Source organism: Zootoca vivipara, chromosome 4, assembly GCF_963506605.1.
Source record: "Zootoca vivipara chromosome 4, rZooViv1.1, whole genome shotgun sequence".
Lineage (NCBI taxonomy): Eukaryota > Metazoa > Chordata > Lepidosauria > Squamata > Lacertidae > Zootoca > Zootoca vivipara.
The window spans coordinates 31,541,067-31,562,748 of NC_083279.1; the positions used below are offsets into that span (position 1 = coordinate 31,541,067).

The following is a 21,682-nucleotide window of genomic DNA, read 5'->3' on the forward strand; positions in this document are numbered from 1 at the left end:
CGCCCTTCTCGTCGCCGCACGTCGCGGCACACGCGGTTGAGAAACGCTGCTCTAGTTTAACTTGATTAAGAACTGAGATAGCCGGGAGATATAGACAACAACATTCTGTTACCTCTTACCTATTTATCAAATCCACTTTATTGTGAACTTCAATAATTGACTCCAGTAGGTGGCTGGGAAGATTAAGTTTCCTGAGAACCGACAGCACACTTTCCTTCTGGAGGCTGCTTTCCGGATGGCTAACATCCCGCACGTGTACAATTAAATCCTAGTAACAAATAATATGCATGCCCCAAAAGGTGCTGAGTTATTTGACTTTTAAAAGAGAGTTGTAAGAGAGAAGGATAGTGTTTCATACTGCTATTTGATGAGGTACAAAACTTAATTCTAGGTGAAGTATTATTTGGCTAATTTCTAGAGTGCCCGTTTACTTTCCTAAGAAGTAGAAATTGCATTCATCTCTAGCATATATTAACATTAACAATAGACCTTAAGCAATTCAGCCATCTCTTAAGGCTAGAGGTGGAAGTCCTTGGAACAAGAGAGGAAAAATAGACCAGAAAAAGAAACTTTGAAAAAGCTAAAAGGATGCCTCCAACCCGATAAAACTGAACCAAAACCACACCCATGTGAAGCTCCTTTTCAGTCAAATACTCTTGCATCACTGTACTATTTAAGATATGTGACACAAATGAGGGCTTAAAATAAACCTATTTCTGAGAAAGACCCAAGAAAGCTGAAGTTAGCAAGAAGTTCAGCATATCTAGGTTGTTTTTGGAAATCAACATCAGAACTATTACAGGGCGGGGCGAGTTGCCCCCCTTAGGTATGATATTTTGCTAAACAGATAAAAAACTTAGTAGCTAAAGTCCTCACTTATGACAATGTTCAATACAAACTGAGTGCAGTATGTTGCAGTCCTCAACTCTTCATGTAGGTTAGTCAAACAGAAGCCTATAAATTCCTCAGAAACAAGTGCTAGTGTCCAGGGGACCAGTATTTGCACCCACCTAAAGAGTCATTTCTCCCAAATATGTGTGTTGGCTTTTAGGCTCCACGTCTGTTGAACGGTGGTGGTTGTACTTACTGAGCAGGCTACATCTTCTAATGTAGCTGAAAACGATTCCACAAGGTCATGGGGCAGCTGAGACAGAAATCCAATCGTGTCAACATACAGGACAGTCAGACGTGATGGCAGGAGGCCAGCATGGGCTGTAATGTCCAATGTTGCAAAGAGCTGATCTTGAGGCTGCAGTGCTGAATCCCCAGTAAGGGCCTTGATTAGAGTGGTTTTACCTAACAGAAACCAAGGAAGGAAGTAAAAGCTGAACCAGCCACAATTATAAAAGGGGGGAGGGGGTTAATCGGATGGAGACTGGTCATTTATAGAAGCACAAAACCCAGCCACCATCTCCATACTGTGCGTTACGGACAGGTGTTCAGGAGATCATGACCCATCAGGTTTCATTTGACCAGAAGGAAGCGTGCCTGAGTCTGTGACTGGAAAGGGGGGGGGTGCCCCAGGCTCCGAGTCCCTTCCCTTCCCAAAAGAAAGCTACAGAGCTAAGTGTGCAGCACCTTTCTGTGAAATGAGCCAGCCTGGCTGCTTCCACCTGTCAGCATTTGTAGCCAAGGAGAGAAATCAGAGCTGCGATTAATGAGAGGGTTGTTTGGACACCAGTGACAGGAAACCCTGAGGTCCTAAACAGCTTGTATTTCCCCCTCCACTTTAGTGCACTTTCCCTGCTTCTGTCTTATTTTTCTAGTGGCCCTTGAAATCTCTGCAGTTTTCAGTTCCTTTTCTCCTACATATCAGGCTCCACCTATCTTGTTGTGGGATCTGGTACTCCCTGTGAGTTGTTTTCTGAAATACTACTACACAATAAATGCAGGTGGGTATTAAGGAATCCCCTTCCACACATGGCAAATGCAAAAATGTGAAAACTTTGCAAAGAGGCTTAGGCACTATCATTTATCAAGGATTTTAGATATGTGGGAGACCCTACTAAGTAACAAAAAAAGCACTTTGTTTTCTCGGGAAGAACTGGCATGCATACTTGTTACAGTCCAATAATTAAAACTTCCTTACACAAAGCTCTCTTCACATGTGAATTTCTGGAAAGTACTTAAATACAGTGGTGCCTCGCTTAACGAATGCCCTGCTTAACAAAATTTCCGCTTAACGAAATGATTTTTCGAGCGGAGGTTGCCTCGCTTGACGAATGCGTTTTACGAAAAATTCGTCTAGCGATTCGCGGTTTCCCATAGGAATGCATTGAAATTCAATTAATGCGTTCCTATGGGCAAAAAAAAAAATCAAAAAAAAATTCAAGGCATTCCTATGGGATTCGCTAGACGAATTTTTCGCTATAGGAAAAGACCAGTGGAATGAATTAATTTCGTCTAGCGAGGCACCACTGTACTAGCAACATAAGCATTTGTGGTGCTGTTCCCTACCACAATTGGTGTAGCCCATTACTGAAATAGTAGGAAACTCGCACTTTCTTCTATGACTTCTGAGCAAGCGCCTTTTTCTTCTAAGCCTCTCTAGTGCTTTTCGAATTTTTTGTTCCTTTTCTTTTAAGAGGCGAAGTTGTACTTCCATGAACGTTTCACCTGAAAGGCAAGCAGCAGCAAAGCAAAAATTACCCATTTGGAACACATGAAGGAAACAAGGGCGACACAAAAGATTAAGTCTTTGCAAAATTATTTTTTAAAAATAATAATCACACAACAGTAAAAATAAAAGCTGGAAACAATCCGAAAAGTCATGTACATTTTTGTTAAATTGTAACAGTTTCCATCATCAGTAATGAAAATATAAAGTAAAGAATTTTAATATGCAGTGGAACCTCGGGTTATGTTACCCTCGGGTAACATAAACTTTGGGTTGCGAAAGCGGCAAACCCGGAAGTGTTTCGCTGCTTGCGCATGCACAGAAGTGGTCTCTCTGGGATACGGCTGGACCTCCGGAACGGATGCCGTTCACAACTGGAGGTACCACTGTATACGAAAATAAAATTTTGGAAAGAATATGAAGGATTCAGCAGTTGGTGGAACAAAATAAAAGTGTGTTTATTACTTAGATGTACTGTATAGAGCAGGCATAGGCAACCTTGGCTCTCCAGATGTCTTGGAACTACAACTCCCACGATCCCTGATCACTGGCCCTGTTAGCTAGGGAGCATGGCAGTTGTAGTTCCAAAACAAATGGAGAGCCACGGTTGCCTATGCCTGGTATAGAACATTGAACATGACTGCCACACCTGCCTATTGCAGCTGGAATAGTCTTTAAACTCGAACATATTAGCACAGGCATGCCTTTTTCAGGAAAGATCTGTGAAAAGGATGCCAGACTTATTTTTATTCCTTTCACATAATGCTACGCCAAATCATGAGTAGGCAAGTATGTGGGTATTCAGAGCAGACATCACTCCTGCATCATTCCTTCAGCTATTGTCCTGCTACCTGGAGCTAAGCCATTGTTTGTCTTGACATTATGTCTGAACCCAAGGTCGTGGTAAAGAAAGAGCCAAGGGTAAGCCAGGAAAAAAAGCTTGGTTTTAGCTCATGCTTTGTCGGGAGACAAACCATGAGTCAGATTTGGATGCAATGCCAAACCAAACCACAGCTTATCTCCAGGTAGCATGGCAACAGCAGAATCGGAGGAAGAGCAAGGCAGCAGCAATTCATCCTTAGCTATGGTTCAGATTAGCATTATGTGCTAACCAGGCCACAGGTTTTCCTGGAGAATCCACAGAACCAAGTCTAAGCAAACATGTTTCATATGCACGGCTCTAAAGGAATCATTTCAAGAACAGTCCCAAACATACAAACTGCTTGGTGGTAATCAGTGTTTGCAGCAAAGCCCTTGATTGCAAAAGTGATGGGTTTGTTTGTTTTTACTATTAATTTCCACAATATATGCCGCCTACCTGAACCCATAATGTATCTTGAGCCACCTCTCTGCTGATCCAACCGATTGACATCATTTCTTACATTGGTCCTGAGGGATAAAAAAATTAATATGCCTTTCAATGGCCATAAAAGTCTATTGACAGTTAAGTTACAATGGATGCAACTCAGATAAAATTAGTTGAAACCAAAAGTTAGTTGCAGTTAAAGTAAATACCATTGCTTTTAATGAGACCTAAAGCACAAGCCTATACATGCCTAGCCAGAAGTTAAACCCCACTGAGTTTGACAGCACCTTCTCCCAGCTAAGTTGGCATAGGACTGTAACCTTACACATAATTAACATTAGCTAAGATCAGGGCCAATCTGTTATTCTTTCTGATCATTTAAACATAATACTTTCATTGGCAAAGAAATCTGTTTTATTGTACTATGCTGGACTTTTAAACTGATGGTGCTTTCACACATAAAAGTATGTTAAGGTTCTACCAGAACTTCTGAAAACTACTTACACAGGACTGAAAAAAGATGAAGTGTTGAATAAGCACTCAAAAAAACAGTAATGATAAAAAAATATCCATGTATATATCTTTTAACAAAAAAGGTAGCTGCAAGATAGCTTTAGAAAACTTCTTCACTTGATCTAAAGCTGCTTTTATATGTTGTAAGCTGCCATGTTATATTTTATAAAAAAAATTCAAATTGAAAAAACAAACCAGTCTTCCCCAGTTTGGTGTTATATTGATATCTCAGACTACAACTCCTATCAACTTCACCCAACATGGTCTGTTGTAGCTGTAGCTAATGGGAATTGTAGTTCCAAACATACGGAGGGCACCAGGTTGGGAAAGACTGATCTAAGTTTTGTAATGTAGTTAACTACATCTATCAGTATATTACACAAGAGGCAAGTTGATTTTAAGTTATTCTCTGAAAGCGTTTCTGCTTTCTGTTCAGATACTAACATGAAATGTGCATTGCTTCAAGTACCTTAGAAGTGGGATTTCAGCCAATGCTATCTGGAGCTTTGCCTCTTTCGTTCGAGCATTGCAGCGGAAAATATGAAGGACGACTGTGTATCTGTCAAAGACCTTCACTTGCCAGGCTTCCTCAAGTTCTTTCTTTTAAAAGATAAAATAAACTGAAGGTTTTTATATTGCCTGTGAATTTGATGGAATTCAGAATTTTAACAATGTACTGCTGTAAAATTAGCATCTAATGGCTTTAAGGACTTGATTGTAAAACCTATCAGAACAGCTCACACCACTGAAAGAGGCAAAAGCGAACCTCGTGCTTCATTTCCTGCACATTTATATCCCTCTGATATAGAAGATGTCACTCCTGGAATGGGGATGGACCAAGTAGCTTCATCCCATAGACTTCATGCGAACAACACAACTATCTGTACCAACAGACCCTTCACACATACAGCTGTACATGCAAAGGCTTCTATGTGACCTGGAAACAACTGCACAGGCTTCTGGAATGCATAGAAGCCTTTGTGCATAAAACTGTATGTGCAAAGTTTATCAGCACACAGTCATGTTGTTAATGCAAAGGTATGGGAGTGAGGTCTATGCATCCCTGGTCCTTTGCTGGACAACACAGGAGCAATATATTCTGAAGAAGGCTCTATGCTTCATAAGCCTTTCTAGAAATGGTTTTACCTACACCCAAGTCACCGCCTATGATGAATTTCCTCTTCTCTAGTGTAGCATGTGTGAATATGTACCATTATCACTGGGCACTATCGCATTGTGAGTTTCCCTGCTCCCACCAGCAGCTGGTACCTAGTGGAGTGGATTGAGTAAACTACTGCATTACAACATTGTGTCATTGTGTAGTTTGTATTTATGCTACAGAGGAGAAATGTCACCACAAGGAAGTATTTGAGGTGCAAGTAAAATAATACATAGACTAGTTTTTCATGTGTACAGTACTGTATATTACAAACTGATGCATGAAAAGGCAATAACACAGGGCAGCATGGAACCATAGATTCAAATTTTGGAAAAAACTATTGATGTTTAGCCATGAAGCAAACATCATACTCTGTCATAGTCCAATCCTATGCAGGTTTACGTAGCCCAGGCATCCCCAAACTGTGGCCCTCCAGATGTTTTCGCCTACAACTCCCATGATCCCTAGCTAACAGGACCAGTGGTCAGGGATGATGGGAATTGTAGTCCAAAACATCTGGAGGGCCGAAGTTTGGGGATGCCTGACATAGCCCATTCAACAGCAAGCGAATAAAATCAGAGTTATTTCTCGACTACTGGACTACTACTAAATCAATGATTTATGCAGATTCTTAGCTACATTCACACTGTATCAATATAATAAAAATATTCCAAAACCACGAAGGAAGACTTGTTAGCTTAGATATAAAGCTTTGGATTACCTTTGTTAGAGGAGAAAGCCTTTCGACATTTACGAAGACAGATGATACGTTTGGCAGTCCTTTAATCTTATCTAAAAGAAAAGTATTGAGATACATAATTTTGTAACATACTGACTTTTTTTTAAAAAAGTGAACTAGTAGCCCTGCATTTTAGGCATTTCTCGGGGATTGGCAGGGCAGGCATCTACTCCCTCCGCAGTGTCCTACAAATACCCATCAATCACATTCCTAGGGACAATTCACACCCTCAGGTAAGGCAAGAGTTTCAGTATCAGTCATTTGCTAAGAAAACATCTGACTAACGCTTGCACATGGCCAGATTATAGCATTATACTTTAACTACTACCAGTATCTGATGTTGGATTAATGTATGTGGATATTAATCTGTTTCCCAATTTGGGTGCGTTAGAAAACAACAAAAGTGCGACAGCTGGTGCATGAGGGGAAGGGGTAAGCGGGTAGTACACATGCACAAAGCTTGCTCAGAGTTTAATAAGCCGCAGGTTAAAGAGAGTTAGAACTGAACCAGTACAGTCAACTGTTATTTATTATAGCAAACCTAAACATTTCATTGAAACAGTCACAGTGATATATTTCAAAGTTATAGCCATTTAAAAAAAACTGATTTAGAATATGTAGCATTTAAATTAGTATATAAACCTTATGGTTAGATACCATGGGGTTTTGTTTCATTTTATGAAAATGATAATGTGAAGCATTAAAGGAGAAAAGAAAAAAGCTTCAAAGCTTCCTACAGGTATCGTCTTACCAGTCAGAAGCTGAAAATTCCCTTTGCCAAAGATGAGTTTCTTGTCAGGAACTTTTGTAGAAAGGATTATTTTATCTACAACTGTCCAGTTCTGTATGGTGTTTATGAGAGCAGCAGCCTCAGCTAGTTGTAGTTCAGCTGTCAGTTGGGAGAGAAAAATACAAATACAGTTCTAGCCACATAATAACATCCATTTTCAACATCTGTTTATCCATAAACACACTATTACATGAAAAGAACATTTATGAAATGAAATATTGGAATGTTAACCCTTTTCAAGCTAGAGGCAATGTCACATCTAGAGATGGAGACACCAGTCTGTTTCTGTTCCAAGTCAGCTTCACATGTGCTCAAAGTCCCATTAACCTGTGCGGAAGTCACCCCAAATTCAGTTTAATGCATGTCACCGTAACAGTATAATTAACAATAATTGCATCTATACCCTTCCCTTTCCCCTATGGAGCTCAAGGTGGTGTGCATGGATGTCCCGTCCCCCGCATCTCATTTAATCCCCTGAGAGGTAGGTTAGTCTGAGAGGCAGCTGACTTGTGATGACTTGGGCTGGTTTCTATGCATAGTGCCCAAACACCGTTACTCCATGTGCGAGTACCGTACAACACATAGGAAGACAAGCTAGGCGCATCTGCGTTGCAGACACACCACCTTTCTTGTGTGGCTGTGCCTGAGGTCTGGCATCACACCTGTGGTCAGCTGCGGCTTGCCTGGCCCCCATTTCACAGCTGGATGAACAATAAACACTTTCTGGGCGTCAAGAGGGAGAGTGGGCAGGCTCGGTTCCAGCAGATCTTCATCTATGTCCAGCCTGTCCTCGTCTTCCCCGTCTTCCTCCTCGTCGCCCCCTGCTCCACAGCTGCTCCGGTTGCCGTCCCAACCCCCCCTTCCCTTAGCAGGCCCATGGCCAGACTCCGGGAGCCGATAGCTGGCGCCAGTGGCGTGCCAAAACCTGACCGGAGCGGGCGCTAAACGCCCAGCCGGTGGGAGAGGAATAGCGACGCGCAACCTCTGCAGCAGCTGCCGCCACCGAAGAATCACGAGGACCATGGCACGCGCGTGTGTGTAACACCCATTAAGTCCCCCCAGTAGCGATGGTCCGTCCCCCAAAACACGCCCCGCGGGTCTATCACCGGTTGGAACACAGAGCCGGGCGCAAACTCAGCCCCCCTCAAGCTCCGCCCACCAATCCGGAGCAGAAGCAGTTGCCATGTGAGGGGCGGGGCTTGAAGGAAGAGCGTTCCAAAGCGGAAATCTCGTTCCTATTGGGTAAGTCGCGGCACGTGATAGGGTGGTTCCCGTGGATCGGGGACCCTCGAGCGACTTTTGTGGGCGGGGCTCGTGCCGCTGCTGTGGTTGAACGCCGGGGCGGGCCGGGCCGCTCCTACCGTGTCAGAACCGGGCCTTCGCCTGGGCCGTTGTCAGCCAGCAGAAGGGTATGGGGGCGCGGGCGGGAAGATAGCGTCCGGGCTGAGGAAGGCCGCGCTTGCGCGACGCCGCGGCTCCCTTGCTTGCGCAACGCTGCGCGCGTGTGACTCACCGCCCCGTTTCATCTATTTGCAAGGTCCGTTTCCGCCTTGCGCGGCGAATTTCTCTTCCTTTCTCCTGCTCCTCCCGCTTCTTTGCGCTTTGCTCCACTTCTCAGTCTCTCCGCGTACTCTTTCCCTTGGGGTGGCCAATGCCATCCGTTTGCTTAAAGGTTCGGTGGGAGTTTCCTAACTGCAGGAATTCAACCGCTAGAACTCTCCCTCCCCCTATTTCGGCCCCTCCCACCCACCTATCCCGTGTGAAATATGTACCTGTTGATTTTCTGGTGTGGGTAAGGACACAGGACTTGCAAAATGATGACAATCTCATATTGTTCGGGAATATATTTTTTTGCATCCAAATATTGTCTTGCACCTTCCCACATACCTTCCTTTGCCCTGGTTGGGGAAACCTAGCCAAATGGGCGGGGTATTATTATTATTAATAATAATTCTAGTTACAGGTAGGTAGCCGTGTTGGTCTGCTGTAGTCGAAACAAAATAAAAAAATTCCTTCCAGTAGCACCTTAGAGACCAACTACGTTTGTCATTGGTATGAGCTTTCGGTGTGCATGCACAAGAAAGCTCATACCAATGACAAACGTAGTTGGTCTCTAAGGTGCTACTGGAAGGAATAATAATTCTGTATTTGAGTTGTACTTCCACCTGAGCTGCAGTCATGATAACTGTAAAAAGATTTCCTTTCCTGAATTATATGTCCTATTCTAAACAGCTGTAGGTTTCTCTGCACCCCCACCCCTACCTTTTAAAAGATCTCTTTTTTAAAAGGGGATTATTTTCTTTTTGGTAAATCGTATTTATATAGTGATCTCTTTCTTCTGTGTATTATATTTCATAACACACGAAGCAACGGTTTCAAAGGAAGTAGATGTAGAATGAATTTTGTCATTGCGCCACTGGTGAAATGTTCTTTCTTTCTTTACCCACCACCGTTTCCCTCCCAATGAACTCAAAGGTGGTGTACAGAGTTCTCCGTTCCCTATTTTATCCACACAACAACCTTCTGAGGCACATTAGGCTGAAAGACAGTGACTTGGAGAATTTCAATAGAAATTAAGGAGGTAAGAAGAAACCTGTTGGATCAGGCGAAAGGCCTATCTAGGCCAGCTTTCCTGCAGGCAGGTATTTGAAGGCGATCACTCTCCCTGGCTGTTGCCAGCCTGCCCTCGTAACTATTTAGTGGCATGAAACCTTTATCCTTGAGCGTCCCATTTAGCCCTAACCAGCTTTTAAAGACATCTTAGCCTGTGGTCATCATAACCACATATTTATTTTTTTATCTTAGCACCTTTCTTCCACAATGGAACACAGGGTGGTGTACATGTGGTTCCTTGATTACACCCTATGTGAATAAACATTTTCTTATGTCTGTCCCAAATGTATTACCAATCAAATTTTGCCACAGGTGGCCTCCCTGTGACTTGAAACTTCAATGCATAATAATAATAATAATAATAATAATAATAATAATAATAATAATACTGAATTTGTATAGTGCTTTCCTGCATTTCATGCTCATTGTTTAGTTGTTATCCTTAAGCAACCTTGGAAGCCTAATTAATCACATTGTTCTGCAGCCCAAGACCTCGTTCATTTTGGCAACGAGGGCAACAAATAAAAATGATAAAAAATAAAGCAGACATGTGCTGAGGTGCCCAGATTGGTATACAAATAGATTTCTTTCCTTCATCTGATTGCTCATTTGGGCCTGCTCTGCCTGGATCAGTTGAGGAGGGATGTTTGCCATTGTGTGTGCATGCAAGGTTGTGGGGTTGGTCGCACTCAATTTCGGCCCCAACCACTAATCTCATGCCAATCCTGAAGGGATATTAAAAGCACTTGACTGCCTTAAAGTATCCTGGTAATTCACAACATCCTTAGAAAACCACAGCTCTCAGGATACTTTGGGGGAAGTCATGCCCTTTTAATGTGTGGTGTGCACACAGCCCAACAAAGGTAAGTAGAGCTGGAAGTCGGTGGCGGGGAGAGAGTTCACCTAGTGAGATTTGAACAGATTCATAACCTAGTCTCCTAGTTGCTATGCTACAACAGCTTAGTTTATCAACAACTTGGATTAAGAACTCTGCAAACCCGGAAGTAGGTGTTTTGGTTTGTGAACTTTGCCTTGGAAGCCGAACATGTTCCGCTTCCTGTTGAGTGTGTATCAAACAAAACCAGTAACCCTCCCACTTAACCAGAGGCCTGGGAGAAATGCATTCCTGTTTCTTTGTTGTAAGCCGCTTTGAGCAGGATTTTTCTTGTGGAAGAGTGGCACGCAAATGAAACGATTGAATGATTGACCTAATAATGTTGCGAAACGAGCAACAGTGTAATCTCTGGTTACGTTTCAATAATGATTTCTGTGTAACACAAAAGATTGCATACTCCATGTTGAATGATACTGGTCTTCAAAAATGCTATTATTTCAGCGACTTTTGTCTTGTGGGATTGTAAGTAATGCCGATTAGATTCTCCTCTTAGCCACGTTGCTAAAATACAATTTTATTGTTGTGTTTTCGAACTATTAACATCTCTTACTGTAATTTTATGGTATGTATTGTCTGCTTTTTTATGTACAGTTCTGCTGTTCTGAGGAGAGCTGAAGGAAATGAATTTGAATTGCTGCTGCATATATTCTTTTTCACAATGAAGCGTCTGGTCAGAGTGACTTGCTTTCTGTGCTGCTGAGAGGATGCAGCGAAAATGATAGCAGAGCCCAATTCCGTTGCCAACCCCAACCACAAGTACGACTTTGACAGTAGCGTACAGAACTTTTATAATTTTAATATCATACAATTATATAGTTTATAATTTTAATATCATACAATTATCTAGTTTCGTGTTTAATGTATTTTAACATTTAACAACACCAGCAAAACTTAATAAGATCAGAGTTAAAATAAAAAGGAATCGGCTAAGATAAAATATAACACCAGGTTGGAGAAGGCTGAGTTAGTACTGTGTAATGTAGGGCTGCCAGGACAAACGCCAAAGTTGTTGAGTATAATGTCTGAATTGACAGACCATCAGAACTGACTTGGAAATTGAGTGAAGTGAAAAGTAGTTTGTGCAGGTACCTCCATAATAAGTGACCAAATGCAAAATGGTAGCAATCAGGTGGCCTCTAAACCACACTTTGCCTATAGATTTGTAAGTTCAGACCATGGTTTGTTTTCCCAGCAACAGTTAGCCACAAACTCTAGATTGGCATGGCTGGCTCATGTAGTGTTGCTCTCCAACTTTTTCTGGGTACCCTGCATTTGGGTCAAAGTTCATGGAAGCTGAGCCATCTGGTTTTGGCTGTAGGACTATTTTACCCTAACTTTTAGCCTGGTATGGCAGTTGTTTTTTAACTTGGAGGAAGGCAGCAGAAGGCTTATAGGCTACACCTACTTTGCAAAGCCTTTCGCCCATCAGAAGCATTTCCTCCCATTTCTCCTCCAGATAGCAGCACACGCTGTACAAATTGGAAGAAAAGAATTGGTGAGCTGGATGTGGCCTATGGGTTGCTCACCCCTGCTTTGATTTGTGTTTGCATGTTTAGTTTGTGAAGCAGAGGTTAAAGGAAGCTAGAGACTGATTTATGGATGGAGGGTTAAATACCCGCCCTGCCCCGCCCTCCCATGACGTAAAGCATAGGCCTATACCTTCTCCTTTTTTTGCTTTGGTTGAATAGCTGCAAAGTATGTAAGCACTTCTTGCTTTGAGACATACATAACCAATGATAGGCAGAGCTAGAACCAATGGCTGGCATCAGTGGGTTAAATTACACAGTGCTTGGCCCATGTCTTGAGTTAGCACCATCCCCTATGCTTGCTGGATGCTCTGAGATAAGAGTGCCAGGTGCACTGAGTTACCCAATCAACACCAGCAAGGTTGAGTGTATATGACTTGCTGAATCATTCACCCTCCCATTAGTCCAGGAACGTAGAGGCAGACATAATAGCCTGTAGGGCATGTATTTCATTACAACTCTGAATCTCTGAGAGTCAGCGGAAGAGGCTGGGTTTTGTTTTTTGTTTTACCCAGCAATGTTAGATAGCATGGTGATAGTGTTTGTGGATCTATTCAAAGACCAGAAGGGACAGCATATAGTAGATAGTAGTGTTGAGCTTTGTCTTGTTCCTGGAGGCAACAATCACTTTGTTACTTTGAGCTGTATGGGAGAGGAGTTTCCCCCCTTAACTGGGGACTCCGGAGGAAGCTGTTCTGCTGGGAGCAGATCTCTAAAGACTCTCCTGGGGCACTGCATGCTTGTCTGATACATCACACTGGTTGAGGTGTGGTGAACTACCAACTGTCTTCCCAAATTGACCAACAAGGCAGGGTGAACCAATGCTAGTTTTACACCCATCTTCACCTCTGCTGGGTTCTATAAGGATGTCACAGAGACTAAGGGTGGAAGGTGACAATTTTAAGAAAGAAGGTAGACAAGTTGGGGGCTAACCGAGGGCAGGCTGAGGGTGGCGGGGCCATGCTCCATTCACCCTATTGGAACAGCCTCTCCTGGAAGAAGTGAGGAAAGCTAGGGTAAAAATCATGTGAGTCATTGGCATGTATTAATGCTAATTTGAGTGAGGAAGGCAGTGTGTGGATTTGCTCCTTCTTTCTTCGTTTTAATAGACAGCACAAGCCCAAACAAGTAAGCTAGCCTGTGTGTTCGTCCATGTAGAGGTTGGGAATTTTTTTGTAGAAGTCTAATGCACTTGACAAAAGGATAGGTTTTGTTTTGTTTTAAGAAGGTAGACCAACAAAGTTTCTGTGATTGGGATTATTTTACCCCCCCCCAAAATAATCTTTAGGGTATAGTGAATTTCAAAGTGGCATCATTGACATGGTTTCATAGTATGCAACACACTAGTTGTTACAAAAGACGTATGTGAACAGTTTCCTGTTTATTTAGATTATGAAATTATGAATAAAAAGTGGAAGTGGTAGAGTGACTGCTTAACCCTGACATCTTTTGCTTTTTGTCTGTTTAAGAAATGCTGGGCACCATCCAACAGAAATCAACACGTGCAATGGGACTTCCAGTTTAGCTTCCTCTCCATCCGTATGTGTCTCCAAAATCTGTTCTGGACAGTCCCCGAACCTTACGGATCAGATTTTGGGGGAGCGCAAGCAGGGGACTGCAGGGGGAGAAGAGTAAGTTGAAGTTCTGTTGTGCGAGCAGATGCCCGCTTGTGTTACATTGGATTTCACACCCGCTCTTGAAGCTGTTTTGTCTCCCATGGGGAAAATGATGAGGGAACATTTATCTTTTTCTCCGTGGGGGAAAAAAAAGTGACTGGTGGGAATTTTTAATGGACAAAAAGCAGGAGGGGAAGGGGTTTAGCACCCCCTTTGCTCCTGATTGCAGTTTCCTTTTCATTCATAAGAAGTTGTGACTTCTGTGTAACGTGTAGTTTGGCCCTTTGCGGCCTGTAGTTGCAGCTACACAAGACAACTAATATGTTTGCCCTGTAAAAAGAAGAGCATTTTAATTTTTTTTAAAAAACCAATAAAATATTAGCTCTTAATATTCAGCATTTCTTTTTAGGAGTTTGAGTTAGTTTAAGTAGCAGCTTGGCCCTCAAAAGAGCATCACAGTGCAATCCTATACATATCTAAGTAAGTCCCGTTGAGTTCATCATAACTTAATTATTCCCAAATAATTGTATAGGATTGCAGCCTTAGGATGCCTCCAGACAGGTGGTTTTTTAGCGGGAATATTCTGCAACATGTCATTGGTGTAACAGTAGTTTCTTATCAGTGGATTTATACTAGATTGTATGCACATCATTCAACTTTATTGGTTGTTTTGTGATGCTTCCCCCATGTTACCTCATTATTGCTATCTGGAGGGGGCACTCTTGCATTAGAGTGTGACAGAAATAGGACTCATACCCCTGGAATATTTATGGTATGAAAAGGATTTCAGCAGGAAACTACAGAACATACACTGATTGCAAGCAAAGCTGTATGTCCACCCCAGAACTTTTACGGACACAAAACAGTACTGTATTGAAAGAAGCATCACATATAACCACCTCAATACCGTCAGGAGCATAAATAATCACAAATCCACAAAATAAAGGATGTGGATAACAATTCTTAAATTCCACAACTCAATAGAGATTGCTCTCTTTCTTCAAACGATCTTTCTTTTTCTTTTTTAATGACGCAGAGACAATGGGATCCACGAGGAGGTTGTCTCTGAATCTCCAGTGCAGAACGGCAGCTGCTTGAGAAATGGCAATGTTAAAACTTTTGTAAGTTTCTGTTATGTTCAATAATTTCACAAAGTGGACAGGAGAAGGAACGTGCTTCCCCCGGATCTCATTGCTGCATTGTACACATAACTTGGGGATAGATTGTTTATGCAGTTGATTCTTCATGAATGCTATATATTGTCCACAACTGTTGAATGTCAGTAGTCCCATACCAACACAAACAATCTCAGATGATATTTGTGCATGCCCATAAATAGATCTCTCCCCCGTCTTACAATTTTTAGATATACATAGATGAATGCTGAGTATCATCATTTACCAACGAATGACATTCACACATTTGTGAAGAGGGAGAAGGGAGAGAGAGAGAGAGAGAAAGGGCAAGGAATTGGACTAGATGTCCCATGGTTTCCTCGCTACTTTTATGATTCTGCACTTTCCCTCTGACTGAGGAAGTATATGCAGTTGAAATTATTTGCTATTAGGTTGCATGAAATGTAAGTGAATTTACTCTGCAAGGGATGGCTGACTTGACACATGCCTGTTCACCATAGAATCCTAGAATTGTAGAGTTGGAAGGGACCGCAAGGTTCATCTAGTCCAGTGGTGGCCAAACTTGCCGTCCAGCTGTTTTGGGACTACAATTCCCATCATCCCTGACCACTGGTCCTGTTAGCTAGGGATGATGGGAGTTGTAGTCCAAAAACATCTGGAGTGCCAAGTTTGGCCACCACTGAATTCTAGTCCAGGCATCCCCAAACTGTGGCCTTCCAGATGTTTTGGCCTACAACTCCCATGATTCCTAGCTAATAGGACCAGTGGTCAGGGATGATGGGAATTGTAGTCCAAAATGGGAATTGTAGTCCAAAACATCTGGAGGGCCAAAGTTTGGGGATGCCTGTTCTTGTCCAACCCCCTGCAATGCGGGAAACTCAGCTAAAGCATCCATGACAGATGGTCGTCCGACTTCTGCTTAAAAACCTCCAAGGAGGAAGAGTCCACAACCTCCCGAGGGAGACCGTTACAATGGTAACAATCTTCATTTGGAGAGCACATGCTAAGCACCACAATCCTAGCTCCTACCATGTAAAAATGTTAGCATGAAGTCCCTGTGCCTGAACTGGTACCTGTAGCTTCCGAAATGATAGAGGGGCGTTGTGTTTTGAGTGATATAAAGCAGTGTTTCCCAACCTTGTGCCTCCAAGCTGTTTTCGGACTACAATTCCCATCATTCCTGACCACTGGTCTTGCTAGCTAGGGATGATGGGAGTTGTAGTCCAAAAACATCTGGAGGCACAAGGTTGGGAAACACTGATATAAAGTATGGTGAAATTTCTGACTGTGACCCGTGATAGCTCATTCATATAGCCACTTAACGCTTTATTGCTGCAGAGAGGTAAAAGAAAAATCCGAGAACAATGTGAAAACAGAAGACAACCCCCTTCAGGTGGTAGACGGCCAAACCAGCTGCAAAATGGAGAAGTGGTTGAAGCGGTTACCTTGTTTGAGGTGGTCACCATGGGCAAAAGCGCCATGCAGGTACATCAGCTTCCAAGGCTATGCGAGAGTTTGATACTGTCTGTTTCTAGTTTTTTAATCTGTTGCCTTTTTGCAATCTGGTTCAGTCTGTGGTGGATGACTGGATTGAAGCCTACAAAAACGATCGAGATGTGGCACTTCTGGATCTCATCAACTTCTTCATCCAGTGCTCAGGTTGCCAAGGTAAATTTTTATTCCCATGCTTTCTGAGGGCAAAGGTGGTTTTTTTGTGTGTGTGAAGCTAATTTCTGTTTGGGGATCCTCTTAATTCAGAATCTGGCATGCATTTGCTAAGATGTGGCTATTCTATACAACTTGGGTTCTGAATTTAGAGCTGTGGAAGCAGAAAGGTAGAGCAGAAATGCAGAGGAGAAGAAGAAGTGGAGAAAATAGATAGATGAGCATAACCACTAGTACAAATAGTTGTGTTTAAAAGCTGTCTTAACCGGTGGTATGAGAATAAGTCACACATTTAAAATGAGGTATGGAAAGTTATAAATATTGGCTGTGTTCATGTGAAACGCTGAACTGTTGTTTTTTTAGCACAGAGGGAGGCTGCATGGTGCCTCCAGATTTTGTAAGAGAGCAGCTTCCACCAACCCCAGCAAGCGGGATCAGGGATCCTGGGAGTTCAAATGGTGCTGCATTAGCCATTCTTAGTTTTAGCACTGTGTGCATATGGTTATACCCTGTAGGGTGGGGCGGTGTTGCTTAATTGGCTTCCCAAGGTGGAGGTCACTGCCAGTAACAAAGAGGGAGAGGGGCAATGCGGCAGGGAGGCTGGCACGGTGCAGGCGCAGTGGTGGGAATGTTGGATCGGCTATGCCACTGTGCCAACACCACAGTGACCTCTCTGCTGCCTTTCCTCTCTCCTTGTTGGTTACTGGCAGCAACTTAACGCATCAGAAAGCCAGGTAAGTAACCATGGTCCACCCTGATCACCTGCTACTGCAAGCATGGATTGGAATGAGCCTGGGACTAGAGATGTGAAAGCCTGGGCGGGGGGGGGGACTTGGAGCAATTTGAGACTCCCTCTCCCCATTTCCATTTCCGTCTAGATTTTTTTCCCTAGGCCTTCACATCCCCATCTGAGACCCAAAAAAGTGTTGCATTTGCACACACCCCACTTTCCCTCTCCTCCATTTCCTGGCTGGCTAGAAATATTATTACAGGTATTTCGCATCTTGTGCTTATTTCACATACATGATCACAGCTTTGCCTGGGTGGGAGAAAAATACATTGATAGAGGACGCCCTCCATTCATTCATTCATTCATTCATTTATTTATTTATTTACACACACACACACACACACACACACACACACACGCCATGCACGGAAAGCAGTGATCACAGGTTCCCTGGTGCTGGACTTTGGGAAAGGAGGCATGAGGACTCTGGCAAGGTCCTAGAGCCCTTGTGCTTCCTTCCCAAACCCAGGAAAGAATTCCTGGCTTTTAGAGTAATGTATATTCAGAGACCTTGTTTTAAAATAGAGTTTGTCTCTATGCCGGCATACTTTGTTCAGTTAATTTTTTATTTCTATGGTTACTTACATAGGAATGGTTACGGCAGAGATGTTCCAAAGTTCGCAGAATTGTGATGTGATGCAGAAAATGACAGAGACATTTGATGAGGTGGGTTCTGCTTGTATGGGAACACTTTTAAGCTGCTGATTGTTGATAAGCTTATTCAAAAGTCTTAAACTGTTTATTTTGTAAATATATAGATAGATATATAGATACGTACACACACTGCTGCATCGTATAACTATATCATAGTGGTTTAACAACAACCTTAAACCATAAAAATACTCTTTCATTTTATATAACTTCCCATCAATAAATAGAATGTTTCTTAAAAGAAATGATGCAATATCTAAACTTGGAAGTATCTAATTAAACAAAATTTTATGTTTTGTCCAAGCTGGGAAACTGTGTTTGCCAGCTCGGAACATTGGAACATTGTCATATATTAAACCAGCTTCCCAGTTGACAAAATGGTTAACTGCTCATGCTTCAAGAGTACAAACAAAGGGACTATATGCGTGTGCAGAAGGCAGATCCATATATTTTGCTTTTCAGGCGAAAATACATGATTGTTCAAACTGTGTGGAGGGGGAGGTATTACCTATTTGCTACAGTGGGTATCAACCTGGCACAAGGATAACAGCATCTGATCCCACTGTTGCTCTCAGAGAAACGAAAGCTTTGTGCAGTCACCCAGATTCTTAGCTTTGTTGGTGTTGCACTGTGCACATGTAGCCTCTTCTTTAGCTGACTTTAGCTATTGCACACAGCTTTGCACACGAGGTCACGGTGAACTAAAAAACTTGGGTTTTACTGTGCTTGTTTATTCCTATTCACGTGGTTTCCTCACGTGAAGGCAGTAAGATCTATGGCTCACTATCTGAGTGACCTGACGAACCCTACGCAAAGAAGAGCCTTCACACTTGCCCGCTTCCACTGCATTCCTACAGGTTATACTCTCCAACACTCCCCTCGACCTTTGACTCTGCCCGTGTAACGAGGGAAAGATAGAGGACTTTATCCACTTTTTCTTTCACTGCCCCCTATATGACGCAATAAGACTGAGGATCCTTCTACTAATTCCACTGCTCATTGCCTTGGAGATGACCGCATGAAATTTCTATTGGTGGATGCTAACCCCAGGGTTACCTGCGGAGTGGCCATCTATATCTTGCAGGCCCTGAAACTCAGGGCCCTTTTATCAGGCTAACTTTCTCTAGCCTCGGATCTCTCTAAATATTTTGCAATGGACAAAACCCACATGATTTGTCATAGTTTTTATCAATCTCTGTCTTATATAGCATGATTTTATATTCACTGTTTTGCAAGTGTATTTGATACATTCTCTGTATAATAGCGGTAGGTTACCTCCTGGATCCTTAATGTGCCAACTGGCTAATGCAATAAAATTTTGTTTGTTTGTTTATTCCTATCAATTAGATTTGTTTAGCAATGCTGTTGTTTCAATTCTGTTTTGCATCTCTATATCTTGTAGGCAACTGGATTGCAGTATAAAAAGTTCATGGCCTATCCCTGGATCTTGACGGTTACTTGGCCAGTGGATATGGTAATGCTTTGCATTTCTTTTATATTCCGCCTTTCTTCCATTGGAACTTACGATAGGGTACCGGGGGTTCCCAGGGTGTACCCTATCCAATCACGGGCAAGATCAAGCTTCAGCAAGGCTGCTTTTTGCATTTAGAATCTTTGCCTGCCCCAAAACTGATTCCGGGGTCTTCCTGTGAGCATAAGCCAGTTTTGCGAAGTGTAAAACTCCCAACAGGAGTGCTCTGGTTATTCATTTATTACCTGTTTTGCAGAATTATTAGCAATGTCTCCTGCTTCCTCTTTCCACCGAGTTGCATAGTACCCTTCAGCTCTCTTCCCTTTAACCAAATAGTCCAGAATGCTCTTCAAGGAGGCAACACACGGACAATCAGTGAGGATTGTTGAGAAACTAAGACCTAGGCATTGCTCCTTTGATTACTGTATATTCCTGGATCAGACTGTCACCCTCAGCCGTCATAGTGCAGGGAAGAGGGAAATGTGGGAAGAGTGTTCCAGTGCTGAAGCCTGAAGCCAGTATAGTCCTCCGAGCTGATGATGAGGGCTGTGTCTAATGTGGCAGCTGCCGCTTGGGCTGACTTTCAGCCATATTAGTTCTGTGCATGGAAAGTAACTTGCACAGAATTCCGTGTGCATCAAAAGTGGATGGGGAGAAGTGTTCCTCTTGCTCATAGCACTAGAACTTGAGTTTATCTAGGGAAGCTGAAAATCGGGCGTAGTTAAACCAGGGTGGATTTGATTTAAATCAAACTGATTTAAATCACGATTTAAATCACTAGTCAGTAAGGCTTGATTTAAATCATAGTTTTCTACATAAAGACTAATTCTTGGTGGTATAACTTTAATATGCAAGTAGATTAAGATTTTTAGAGTAACAACTTTTCATATAAGTTTTTTTATCCCCAGTTTAATAGGTTAATCATTCATATTTGGACAACTTTTCTGTTGTACTTAGGAAGGAGAAAAATAATCATTACCTTAATAATAACAATTTAAATAGATTTATTCAACTGAAACGATAACATTACAGCATATGTTATTTGCTTAAACAAACATCCATGTTTGTTAACTAATTTGGCCAAACAAAAACAATACAGTATATATATATTTTAAGAAACTTAGACTGTCAGCCCAGCCTACACATGAAAAACTTAAATACTGTCCACTCCAAACAATCAGAAAAATATTGTTTCTATTCTATTCACTGAACTTCTTGAAACTTAGCACTGAAGGGGTTGATTCTGTATTCATAGGTTTGTAGAAGAATAGGATTAAGGTCTTTTTCTCAACTTCATGTTATAACATTTTTGCTGTGAAGAAGAGGCATGTGATCTCTGCTGAGTCAAATTCAGTTTTGAGAACTGCAAAAGTAAACCAAGCATTTGTGATAATATCTTGTAGGCAGAGAAACTGTCCAATAATCTTACAAAAACCTCTGGAAGAGCATGGCATTGTGAATGGATTAATGGAATTTATTTACCCCAAAAATTAAACATATACCTTATTCTACATAATTAAAAAACTAATCTTTATTTCATGATGGAATAACCTTTGGATGGTAATATATTTTCCTCAAAAAGCATTATATTTTTAAAAAAATCCGATTTAAATCAAAAAAATCTGATTTTTTTTTATTTTTTAAAAAAATCATTGATTTTTATCCACCCTGATTTAAACCATGGAATGCAGTCTTTAAAAAATGTAGTGACCAGAAGATCCTTCTAGTACAGTCCTACCTTGGTTTTCAAACAACTTATGGTAGTTCTTGAATGTTTTGGCTCCCAAAGCCACAAACCCAGAAGTGACTGTTCCAGTTTGAGAACTATTTTTGGAAGCCTAACGTCTGATGGGGCTTCCGATTGGCTGCAGGAACTTCCTGCAGTCAATCAGAAGCTGTGCTTTGGTTTCTGAATGTTTTGGAAGCCAAATGGATTTCCGGAATGGATTTCATTCGACTTCCAAGGTACGACTGTATTATTGTGTGCAGTGAGCCTGGATGTCTTGGACCTGTTTTTGTCACAGGTTGCCTTAAATTGAATCTGAATCCTAAAAAGGATACAGGTGTTACGTGCTGCGAGTTCGAGTCCTGCAGGTGGGGAGATGGCCTTTTCTGGACAGGATTGCATTTCCCTGGAGCAAGTCTGTGTCTTGGGAGTACTCCTGGTTCCTTTTTCCAGCTACTGCTTGTCCACC

General features: G+C 42.1%; 2 protein-coding genes across 9 annotated transcripts in view; one reads left to right on the top strand and one right to left on the bottom strand.

Moving 5' to 3' along the window:
- The window catches only part of GTPBP6 (GTP binding protein 6 (putative)), a 12,436-nt gene extending 3,638 nt beyond the window's left edge, over positions 1-8,798 (bottom strand). The window contains exons 1-8 of one of the 2 annotated variants that reach the window (XM_035115621.2): positions 8,638-8,798; positions 7,086-7,223; positions 6,317-6,387; positions 4,906-5,036; positions 3,936-4,006; positions 2,458-2,616; positions 1,088-1,296; positions 120-268 (exon numbers count right to left, since the gene is read on the bottom strand). In XM_035115621.2, the coding sequence (XP_034971512.1) occupies positions 120-268; positions 1,088-1,296; positions 2,458-2,616; positions 3,936-4,006; positions 4,906-5,036; positions 6,317-6,387; positions 7,086-7,223; positions 8,638-8,650 (941 nt within the window). In that variant the 5' untranslated portion in view covers positions 8,651-8,798. Of the gene's footprint in view, positions 1-119; positions 269-1,087; positions 1,297-2,457; positions 2,617-3,935; positions 4,007-4,905; positions 5,037-6,316; positions 6,388-7,085; positions 7,224-7,786; positions 8,363-8,637 lie in introns of those variants that run through there. The other variant, XM_035115618.2, reaches the window with a different exon arrangement.
- The window catches only part of LOC118085216 (cohesin subunit SA-2), a 58,050-nt gene continuing 44,766 nt past the window's right edge, over positions 8,399-21,682 (top strand). For 3 of the 7 annotated variants that reach the window (XM_035115609.2, XM_035115606.2, XM_035115612.2), the window contains exons 1-9: positions 8,399-8,533; positions 9,600-9,705; positions 11,224-11,388; positions 13,628-13,789; positions 14,811-14,895; positions 16,249-16,395; positions 16,482-16,578; positions 17,955-18,031; positions 19,419-19,490. In XM_035115609.2, the coding sequence (XP_034971500.1) occupies positions 11,348-11,388; positions 13,628-13,789; positions 14,811-14,895; positions 16,249-16,395; positions 16,482-16,578; positions 17,955-18,031; positions 19,419-19,490 (681 nt within the window). In that variant the 5' untranslated portion in view covers positions 8,399-8,533; positions 9,600-9,705; positions 11,224-11,347. The other 4 variants (XM_035115607.2, XM_035115613.2, XM_035115608.2 and 1 more) reach the window with 4 other exon arrangements.